We start from the raw sequence: 11,472 nt of genomic DNA on the forward strand, positions 1-11,472 counted from the left end.
ACAGAAATTAGTCTGAAAAAAAATAATCTTTTTTTTTCCATTATTGCAGCACAATTCAGGGAGAAGAGCTCCAGCCCAGGGCAGGGATGCCTTTGGGTCACCAAACCCATCACATTCATGCTGCTCCATGACACCCACCTCTCTGCTAACAAAGGGGCCAAGGTTGCTCCAAGGAGCAATATCTGGGCTCCAGGTGTACTCCCTCCCTTCTCTGGGGAAACACTTCCCCAGGCTGCCTCTCTGAAGCAGCTGGCAGTGCAAGAGGGGCTCATTGCTGTAGGAAGGGATTTGCTAAGATTGAGAAAGACTCTTAGAGAGGGCTGTGGATCTTCAGGAAAGGAAAGCAAGGGTGGTTGTGTTGCTGTTTGAAGCCATCTCCCACATGTGTGTCCAGGCACTGGGGATGTCCCTTCTGTGGGAGAAAAAGCCAGATGGTTTCCTGCAGCCTTCATCACTATCCCACCACCTAGGCTGGATATCAGGAAAAGGTTCTTCACCCAGAGAGAGGGTGATTGGGCACTGGAACAGGCTCCCCAGAGAAGCAGTCACAGCACCAGCCCTGACAGAGTTTGGGAAGCATTTGGACAACACTCTCAGGGATGATGGGATCCATCACACCAATGCACGATAGGATCCTTGGGATGTCCTGCGCAGTGCCAGGAGCTGGACTTGATGTCCCTTGTGGGTCCAGCTCAGGACAGTCTATGATTCTGTGTGAACATGCTATCAGATTTTGGAAAGAACAGACCATCATGCTGCTTACAGAGCCAGGATTTAATTCATCAATACACTGAGATCAGCCCACTGCTGTGACCCACATCGCTCCCCCCTGCTCCAAACATTCAGCACAGCAGGGGAGAGTTTAGTTCTTTCCTGCAAATGAAATCCTTGCAGTGAAGACCTAAAGCTTTTGGAAAAAAACCCCAAACAACACACCACTGTAGCAGAATCCCCTTAATTCAACTGCAGGTTTTCAATAAAAAGAAACATCTAAGGGAATTTTAATAACTTGAAGGCAAGGCACACTCTTGCTGCTGAGCTGAGACAGCATAGGTTTTTAAAAGCTTTCTGATTTACTTTTAAATAGGAAAGAATGCAAAAGGCAAACCTCACATTAAAAAAAAAAAAAAAAAAAAAAAAAAAAAAAAGTGGGAAACCGAGGCTTGCAAAGGAAACAGGATGAATCACACCATCAGATTTTTTGGGTCAGAGGGCTGTTTCTCAGATAACAGCAGAGATCTCTACTTAAACCCTCATGATATGGTCCAGCCAAAGGCTGTGCAGAGGTTTCTCCTCTTGGCCTCACCCTTTTATGTGAATCTCACATGAAGACATCAATATAACACCTCTGTCTTCTCCAGGGGACTGGAAACAGCAGGACCCTGTGATCTGGAAAGTTTTCTCTGGACTGATGAGCAAGAAAAAAGAAAAGGCTGGCACAGAGGCAGACTGGCTCACAAGTCCATAGCTGTGATGAGTAAAGAAGGAGCTGTGCCAGCTCTGCCCTGCACAGACACAGGTGTTCCATGTGTCCCTGTGCCACGGGTACAGCCACATGGGACAGCCTGTGCTGGTGGCATTCCCTGGTCAGGCAGCACCTGGGCTCACTGCCAGCCACAGCACTGAGAAAGCCAGGATCATCCTGTCATTTGGGGCTCTTTTACCACTTGCCAGGTGTCTTAGCTTTTCATGCATCTTTCAGCTTATCCCTATGACCACAATGACCTGGACTTCAGAAGCAGGTAATGGCACAGAGTACAGGAATGAAGAAAGCTGAGATTGTCATTTCAACCACGGATTTACCAGAAACCACCAAAAGCACTATACAAAAGGCAGAGCATCAAGGGAACTGTGTCCTGCCTCCAGCATAGATGACTTGCTGCTCTGGCATTACCACAGCCCACTGCACTTTCCAGTTGCTCAAAAGTTAAGTTGAGGTACTTTGGTTTTTGGTATTTTTTCCATAAGTTTGTCAGCCTAGTGGGATCAGTAAGAAATATCTGTGCCAAGTGCTGGTCAAATGTTGGTCCTGCTCCTCCTGATATTTGAATTCTGGTCCCCCAGAGATGTGGTGCTGTGGGGTTTCCCTGGGTTATCCTCCAGCCTGTAGACTGGATGTAAGGGGAGCAGTTAAGCACCTCCTTTCTTTCTAACCAGTGGATTGGCATAGCAAACAAAACCACCATTTTCAGGATCACAGCAGGTTTTATTCCCTCACAGTGCCTTCCTCATATGTCTTACCCATATTGCATCACTGTGCTTCATATTTTTGAAACTCATCAGCAGTAAAAAAAACAAAATTGTATTAAAACTATCTCCAAAGCCAGATGAGCTGACTGTGTTAATTTTTGTATTTCCCCTCTGGCCTCCAAATAAATAAGGTCCTTTCCAAAGCGTCCACAGCATCTTCCTCTTACCATTGACAGATACAAAAATCTGGATGTTGGCAAAAAGTTTGGGCCATCCAAGTGAACTCTGGGCAGCTGAAAGAAGAGCCTCAAACTGCTTAAGGGCTCAGATGCAATTTAGATTTTTTTTTTTTTTTAACAGACCTAATTTGCTGAAGACTTGGCTGTACAGTGATTTTCAGGTTCAATTTTAAGTTGCATTTTAGCTGTATTCAAAGACAAGAACACAGTATCTGCCTCCAGTACAGCTGGAGAGAGAAGCAGACCTGGCCTGCTGAAAGCAGGTGCTGCTGCCAAGCTCCTCATCATCTCAAACCCTGCCTGAGAAGTACCAACACAACAGCAGGTTTTTTTGGATGCTTCCCTTCACATCCCAGCCCAGCCTGACTCTGATTAATTAATGGAGTCTGCTGAAATCCCAGCCTTAGCTACTCTGGCTGCTGCTAGCTACAGCAAGCTGCACAGCTGCCTTCCACTCCCACTTGAGAGACTTTGTATTTACCAAGTATTAATTAGATGAATGTGAAGCACCATTTTCTAGGCAGGGGAAATTATCTGCTCTCTCCCTGCCCTGTAACAAGCTCATACTGGGACAAGTCTGAAAAGGGAGCAGGTAGAAGTGGTTCTTTCTTGCTCTGCACATCTGCCACTTTTCATCTTTTCCTGCTTGTGCTGCCCTCCTTGACAAGCACTTCACTCCTGCTCGATCTGGAAAGGGAACAGCATTGTGAAAGATGGAGCTGCAGCTTCTTTCCCTTTGCAGATTACCACCAGAGCTGGTTGCAGAGACTGTCCTGACAGTCAGACCCACCAAATGGGAAGAGCTGCTGTGTCCGAGAGCTCCTCCAAGTGCCAGGAGCTGCTGAACAAGTGACTCTGCCAGGAAAGCACAAGCAATGAATACTTCCCTTCCACAAGTTCTCCAGACCAGTCTGGGCAGATATTTCTCAGGGCTGGCCACAGGTGACATTGCCCAGAAGGAGACAAGGGGGTCACCCCAAGATCTCCCCTACAGCTGAAGTGCTACCATTTAGTGGAAAACATTCACAGCACAACTGTTCCTCCTGGTGACAACATCTGCACCATGGATACTGCAGCTGACACCAGTAATTGCAGCATGAAAGGCTTCAAGCAAATACCCATCTGGAAAAAAATGGAAGAAATGTCATGGAAGGCTGAAGGCTGTGACGGAGGGCGAGTGTCAGTGATAAACAACTGGACAGCTAAATTTAGGAAGGCAGGTTGGGAGCTCTCCATGACCAGTTGGGTGTCTTCAGTTCAGACCACTGAGTCAACTAAAAACATTTAGCTGTGACAGTGATGAGCTTTATAGAGAACTACAAGATAAATGAAGGGAAAAAGGTTATCTAATAATTACTGTCACTGTTTCACATCCAGCTGCATCCACAGCTCAGCTTGACCTTTGAGGAACAATGAATAATGCACCGTTCTGGTGGATGTTCCCCCTTTCTTGACAGACTGTCAGCACACTGGGAAGGGAGAACCTCTCCTGTTTGTCCTTTACTCACTGCTTGGTTCAATTTCTTTATGTAAGAGGACCAAGAAAGTCCCAGAAAAATATCATGCTCACTTCAAAATATTTCCCATGTAATTTCACATTGCTAAAATCAACAAACCATTGGTGATCCAAAATCTGCTGCAGGGACAGCAGCAAAGCTCACGTGAAATATAGGATCAAACTGATCTCTCTGTCTTTGGGCATCAACAGGAAACCAGTCTGCAGTGCTGAAGCCATGGATCTCCAAGACATCCAGAAACTGATCAAAACCAGGGAGAGATAGACCTGGATTCTGTTTCCAGCTTGGCAATGTTTACATGGTGCACAGGTAAACTATGCCTTTTACTGAGCTGAATTTTCATGTCTTGATAAATTGGGCAATGAAACAGAATAGGTAAGTGTGAGGGGTGCTGGGGATGTGCTGCATTGTAGCAAACAGCTGCTGAACTCTGCAGCTGGTCGTGAGGAGCCAAAGATGAGGAAAGAGAGGGCTTTCTGGGAGACCTTCTGGGAGGGGAAGGTCACACAACCCTATGGCAATGCAGTGGTTTCCCAAGCTGTAAAATCAATTGCAATTCACCTACTCTGCACCATTGCTTGCTCCAGGCAGATCTCATCTTTAATTTGGCCTGTTTCATGTATCCAAAACTCAGTCTTTTTGTGGGCTTCTACTGGCTTCAGATCTGAAAAAAGCAGGTCCAGCAGGCACCAAGCCCCACAGCCAACTCTCAACCTGGCTCATGTGCAGTGGGGAGCAGAGACTTTGGGGCAGGAGAGTGCCCCAAGAGAGACAGCTGGAGGTCACAGTATCTGGGGCTCTGATGACACTGGAATTTAGGAATGTGCCAGTAAGCTGTTTTGGTCACTGGCTACTAATGAGGAGATCATCTTGGCAAAATTCAAAGCAAACCTCTGCACCCGATCAGACAAAGCACAAAGATCAAAAGGTCTATTTAAAATAGGGAGAGAAGGGGACAGTCCCACCAACAGCTCTCCCCCAACTCTTGGAAGTGTTCACACATGTTATGATATGAAGGATTAATGGCTGGAGGTCACGGAGAGTTTGTGCTTTCCCCCAGCTTCCCAAGGAGGTGAGTGACCAGTTTCTGCAGGGCTTCAGCTCGCACCACCGAGACGCGCAGCACTTCCTCGTGGTTGGCTTTCTCTTGGCTGCTGTAGCTCATCACCACTTTGTTGGTGATGAGGGAGATCCCGAGGACTCGGAGGCCACAATGCCTGGCTACAATTACCTCTGGGACAGTGCTCATGCCTACAGTGGGAGAGAAAAGGACCAGAATGAGTCAGGATTGGTACCAAAACAAGATCCCTCCAAGGCTGCAAACCACAGTCCTACCTCCAAGCACAATCCCTTGTCTCATTCCCCCCAGGTCTATGTCTAAAGACTCAAATAGCTGCAGCACTACAGTTAAAACGCTGCTCAGCACAATAAACCTCCTGCATTTGATCCTTGTGCCACAGCTCCCTCCTGCAAGACTGTTTGCAGGCTTGGAAATACTAAGGAAGTACTGATGTGCTGTGTCATTTGGTTCTTCCTTGGCTAAAAAAGCTATTACAAATAAAAATAGTTTGAGGGAAGGTGAGGTCCTTTCCTCACACACAACAAATCTGCAGGTATTAATGAACAGACTTCCATGAAGAAGGGGTCATGGAAGGAATCATAGCTGAAGGAGTCATATGGATTATGGCAGTTAGTTTTGTTGTACACAGCTGGGAAGGTATCTATGATTACTGTCCCTAAACAAGACTCATAAAGAGGGTCAGTTTGTAGAAAAAAAGCAGAGTGAAAATCTTTACAATGTCAGAATTAGAAGAAAAATACTAGAAAAATACTGCATTTTTATTGGGCTCACTCAGTCCTCCTGAAGTGAATTCATCTGAGCATGAGAGACTTTGTGTTTGGGAAATAAACACAGAGTTGTGCTGGGATCCTGCCCTGCACAGCTGTAAGCGCAGGGACTTTCTGCAAATCCTCCCAGGAGCAGCACTAAGCCACTGCAGAATGAAGCAGAAATACACAGAGCTCATTTCTCCAGCCCCAGGAGACTTAGAGAGAGAAAGACTAAAGCAAGTCAGCCTTGAGCAGAATTAACTGTTGAATCCATGTGCTCAGAGCACGCTGGCAGCTCACCCACAGCATCAGCTCCCAGCGCCTGCAGCAGGCGGCACTCGGCGATGGTCTCGTAGCAGGGCCCAGCCAGCAGGCAGTACACTCCTTCCCTGGTGAAGCTCAGGAACCCCAGCTCCTCTGCACTCTCCTTTGCCAGGCCCAGCAGATCTTGTTCATAAGCATCTGACATGCAGGGAAACCTCACTCCAAACCTGAAAGGCAGTAAAGGACACAGGCGTGTGACAGTGCTGCTGCTCCCTCTGTCAGAATGCAGGGAGGGTCATTCTCTGGAAGAAAGGGAAGTGTTAAAGGCAGACCTGCCATGGATGCTGCAATCTCTGTCATTCTGCTCTTATCATCAGGTAATTCTGCCATCAATCATGGAATAGTTTGGGTTGGAAGGGACCTTCAAAGGCCATCTCATCAAAACCCATGCAGTGAGCAGGGACATCTTCAGCTAGATCAGGTTGCTCAGAGTCCTGTTCCACCTCACCTTGAACATTTTCAGGAATGGGGCACCTACCTGGGCCTGACATTACTGCTAGATCTAATCACCCAAGACTGTCAGCACCCAGAGGTTATGACTGTTGGAATGTCTGGCACTACTTCCCTACTGCAGGAACCCTTCTGGAATGGTCTTTCAAGGGCTCCTGTCTCTAGGGAGCACTGATGGCCCATTCTCTCTCTCCCCAGTGACTGCTCATGATGACTTTTAAACATTCCCCACCAGACATTTGCTGCTCTTTGGGCTCCCTGAGGCACAGAGTCCCACAGGCTGTCTCTGGGTGGGGGTGTGAGCCTGGCCTGATGGAACATCAGTCTCTACGTTTAAGACCCATCACAGCAGGAGCTGCTTTACATCTTGGAGCTCCAGGGCCATATTTCAGGTAGCTTTCATCTTCTGCTTCAAAACTGGGTCTCTTGCTTTAGGTCTCAAAATAGCAGCTCAGTCCTACTCCTGATGGAGTGAATCCTTCTCTTGACTCAAGGAGAGCAGAAGTAGATGGCAAAGATTGTTATGCTGCCACTGAGGAAACCTGGAAAATAAACTGCCAGCCATGTTCACCAACGCAGTTCAGTAGGAGTGGACCAAGTCCCTCATTTATGCTATTAAAGCTTCTGTTTGTTTACATGTTCTTCCAGCTGAATGCTTAGGGCAGTAGGGGGCTTATTTTGTTTTTATAAACACTAAATATTATATAAATAAAAACAAAATTTCCCTTCTGGTCTAAGGTAATAAGTATTCATCACCATGAAAATTGCTTCCCTTTTCTGAAGAATGGCCAGCAATGCAGAAGCCCAATCTCTAATTTATTAAAAAAATATTATTTCCACATCACTTCATTGCCTCTAGTTTTGCTCTGTTGTGCTCAGATAAATCCTTCCTGGTAGCTCAGCTGGACAGGATTTTAGGAGTTTGTTCAGCCAAATCTCTGCAATACTTTGAAACCTGATTCATAAAGACCTTTTGCCCATTTTGATGCCTTGGTCAGCAGTACAAAAGTCACCTCCCAGAGCACTGCAGTCTTCACCAAGAAGCTGCTTTTGAGAGGCAATGAGGCAGCTATGCTTCCTTTGAACATTGTCCAGATGCAGTTGTTTGATTGGAGTTTCTCCTCCTGCTCCAGAGCAATTATGCAAGTCCAGAGAGCTTTAAACACTCCATGTGGCTTCTCTGCTTTTGATCACTTTCCTCCAACCCACGGCAATACCTACAAAATGTAAAGATGTTCCACTTCAGATGGTACTGTCCTCTTGCCATGGAATCGCAGCACAGTGATTATTTCTCCTGAGGCAGCTGCCAGCACCTTTCAGATTCTTTCAGAAGCAAGAGCCAGGTCTGCTGTTAGATCAGGAAGGAACTAACTGAAAATCAGGCAGGCCACCTTACTCTCAGCAGAACTTTTTCTCTGGAAAGATCCAAGGATAACCCAGATGCCTGCCCCACAAACACATCCATTTTTCAAGATGGGCCTTCCACCTTGCCAGTCTGATGGTATCTTGGAAAGATTTTGGGATCGTAAATTCATTTTCAAAGGGACCTCGAGGTCATCTAGACCAGCTTCCTGCTCAAAGCAAATCCAAATCTGGTGACAACTGCAGTTCAGGGGTGAGATATGTTAGAAGCTCCTCTCTACACTCTCCATAAGGTAAAGATTCTGCTACACAGGAAACCTGACTTCCCAGTTCAGCCAGCAGCAGGTCGCTCTTGTAGATCTTAAGGTCTCTGAAGAAGCTGCCAACACAACCACCCCTCATCAGAGGGATGCCTTCAGTGAATACAAAGGGACCCCAGGTTAAAGACCTGGATAGAGCAGTGGTGATCAGGAAATTTGGAGATTTCATCTTTGCTCTGCCCTCCCCTTACTGCCTGGCCTCTGCTGTACCCATTCTATCACACCAGAAATGGCTGTTGACAAAACCAAGCTAGATACAGCACAGTTCACTGATTGCTCAGTAAGAGGAACCAACAGAGAGAGGGGTTGATAAGAAGAGGAGCAGTGGGTGTCTTTAGCAGATGGTACAGCTGGTCATGTCAGGAGAAGGATCAGAAGTTTTCTTGTACAAAACAAAACCTTCTGGGGGTTTGTGTGTAAACTCCTTGTAGGCTTGTAAAAGTAAGCAACAGCCAAGGGAAGACAGGGCACGTGGCACAGCACAGCACAGCACAAAGAACTATTGCTGTAACTCTTCCCTTGTGGATACCTGGAGCCAAACTCTACCTCTCAGTAAATATTTGTCAGTGGGCACCACTGGCAATCCCAGCCCATGGCTGAAGGAAGAAAGGGTTAATTGGTACCATGGAGCTGATCCCTTCTTACCGCTCATCATTTGGCCCACGCAGGGGATTCTGCCCTCCCAAGCCAAACAAGCTGATGTGATCCCTTATCAACATGATGTCCCCCACTTGGAAGTGGGGATTCAGTCCTCCAGCAGCATTTGTGACAATCAAGATCTCCACCCCCAGGAGAAAGAACACCCTGATGGGAAAGGTGACCTGCAAAACCAAAAGCGTATGTGCCATGAGTATCACAGGCAGCAGACAGCTACTGCTACTACATCTATAATATCATGATTTGTGGATGCAAAGAGTCTACATATGGGGACAAAACAACCTTCTTCAATTTTAAACATTCATCTAATTTAAATAGAATGTTAATGTTTTTTAAAAAAATTAAACATAATCTTGCAATCAAACAGAATCTTGCATTAAAATCCAAGACCACATTTTCTATAGCTGCACTAAGGTCAAATAAAGGTGGTAGAGAAAGAGCAAGCAGAGAGTTTTTGATCACTGCCAAGGTCTTGCAGAGATCAAATCACTGTGCTGATTGAAGTAAATACTTATAGACTTGGAGTTGGAGAGTAATCCAAAGTTAAGGAACAATTGGGAGCTGGGAAAAAAAAAATTAAAAAGTTTGATTTTGAGGAGTCACAAAGGAATTTGGATGATACTTGCTATCAATCACATGCTACTGTGGGAAAAAACTTTCCTAATAATGGACACCACTTCTTCTAAAAATTAGTTGATTTTAATAGACAAACATGTCTTGATAAAGCTAGTTTTTAACTGGGTGATTTTAACATAGCTGTTTTTCTATAAGAAGTTGTGTGGTGCCAATAATTACAGTTTATATCCAAATGCAAACAACCTCAATGCAAAAAGGAAAATCTCAGAGCTATCCAAGTAAAAAAAAATAAGTATTATTGTTGTTTTCTAGCAGAAAAGGTAGGTAACATAAACCTCCACACATTCCAGTATGTTAACTGGGAGGATATAGCAGCTTGCAGTAGCCTGGGAGCTTTTTCTAGGGGGAAAAAAGTTATAAACTATACAAATGCAATAGAAGATTAAAATAGATTATTCTTATTGAAGTTTCCTGGTTGCTGATTTAATTAATTATTAAACTGACTAAGTTAAAGCATTTAAATTAATCTGCCTTATATGATAAACAAGAGAGTAGCATGGTCAGCCAATTTGTATGGCTGTGCAGCATCACCTTCACCCAGCAGAAGCCAACCACCTCTAGGTTTGAACTCCCAATTTTATTCTTTGGAGACAAATCTGAAATCTAAGAAAGACTCATTTCAAGAGCAGTGTAAGTTCATTGCCAGAGCTAACATCCTGCAGCTAGACAGCAAGGCAAGCAGTCACTTCTGCAGCTTTTACAACACATCTCCCCTACATGAGGAGAACTCACCTTGCTGAAAGAGTGGCCTTCATAAGAGTGGAAACGTCCCTGCATGCACACACAGGGCTGTCCATTCAGCTCCCCAAACACCAATCTGCCAACATGCCCTGCCACTGCAAATTAACAGGTACAGTCATTTTAGTGACAGGTCTCAAGTTCTTTGAATTTAGAGGGATCTGTTAGTAAATGATTTTGCTTTACTGCAGGGCCATGCACTGCAAAAGCAGGAGCTGGAAATCAAATAAACAGAAATACACATTTCTGAAATGCGTGTTTCTGTGCTATGATATTTATGGTTTTTTTTACTGTGAACACACATTCCACCAGTGTGGGACTGGTTTGCAGACTTGAGTGATGCCTGAGTGAGGCTCTGCTGCAGGCTGCTGGTGGCTGGGGCTCTGATGCCCTGAGCTGTACCCACCTGTGCTCCGTGGGAAGTGAGGGATGTCCTCATACAGGAAAACTGTCTTGTTTTCCAGCACATCAGCCAGACCTCCCAGCCCAGACCCGCAGATGATGGCAATCCTGGGCTGCTGGGCAGCACGGGCACGCAACCAATCTGCTGTTTCCTTGTACACCTCATAGCTATTTCTGCAGGAGGAGAACAGGTCAGTGAGACTATCAGCCCATTCAAAGAACAAGCTTCAAAGGATAAAAGTCCTGAAAAAAGGTGCAAAAAAAAAAAAAGTCATTAAGACCATAATAATAGAAGCTTCACTGCTATTATTGAAGATGCATCACTTTTAATCTCATGTATTTTACCCCTGACTACAGGGAAATAATTTGAATCCCCTTGGCTGGTTTCATTTTGTAGATGAATAATGGCTAATGATACTTAGATCACAGAAATGTCACAAGGCATAACCACTCCTGCTTTTGATGGGCTCTGGTGTCTCCTGAGTTACTGAAGAAAGGCAAAAGCACAGTTAGACTGAGAAATTCCAACTTATATGAGTGTGAATGGGGATGTCCAGCCTGTGATGGGGAAATCCAAGTGTGTGGAGCCCTGAAGATACCTGAACAACACAGCTGGAATGCTGTGCTGATGCAGGAGTAGACACTGTCATCTGCAGTAGGTAAAGATTCAGGTAAACTTCTGAGACATGGGTCAAGCATCATCTGCAGAGATGGAGAAGCCAATCTCTGTTAGTGTTGAGTGCCATCAGCTCCCACTGCTTCCATCCAGGCTGGTACCACATGTCAGACACCCACTTTCTCCAACCT

The 11,472-nt window shown here is 45.5% G+C and overlaps 1 protein-coding gene across 1 annotated transcript; it reads right to left on the reverse strand.

The window, feature by feature from the left end:
• Positions 1 to 4,775: 4,775 nt before the first annotated feature.
• On the reverse strand, positions 4,776 to 10,782 carry PNP (purine nucleoside phosphorylase). Its single transcript, XM_079316496.1, has 5 exons — positions 10,670 to 10,782; positions 10,258 to 10,361; positions 8,878 to 9,053; positions 6,077 to 6,267; positions 4,776 to 5,197 (listed from the first exon to the last, which is right to left on the reverse strand). The coding sequence occupies exons 2-5, from the start codon at positions 10,300 to 10,302 to the stop codon at positions 4,980 to 4,982; spliced, it is 630 nt and encodes a 209-aa protein (XP_079172622.1). The 5' UTR covers positions 10,303 to 10,361; positions 10,670 to 10,782; the 3' UTR covers positions 4,776 to 4,979.
• Positions 10,783 to 11,472: the final 690 nt, after the last annotated feature.

This window comes from Erithacus rubecula (genome assembly GCF_903797595.1).
Source record: "Erithacus rubecula genome assembly, chromosome: 12".
NCBI classification, from domain to species: domain Eukaryota; kingdom Metazoa; phylum Chordata; class Aves; order Passeriformes; family Muscicapidae; genus Erithacus; species Erithacus rubecula.

What these genes read in the sequence shown, in the direction of transcription:
- PNP (XM_079316496.1), bottom strand. Translation starts at nt 10,302, where the DNA reads ATGCAGGGACGTTTCCACTCTTATGAAGGCCACTCTTTCAGCAAG. An exon ending in AAGGCCACTCTTTCAGCAAG is followed by an intron (nt 9,054 to 10,257) that starts GTGAGTTCTCCT and finishes TTGGTTTTGCAG; the next exon opens with GTCACCTTTCCCATCAGGGT. An exon ending in GCTGGGAGCTGATGCTGTGG is followed by an intron (nt 5,198 to 6,076) that starts GTGAGCTGCCAG and finishes CTCCCACTGTAG; the next exon opens with GCATGAGCACTGTCCCAGAG.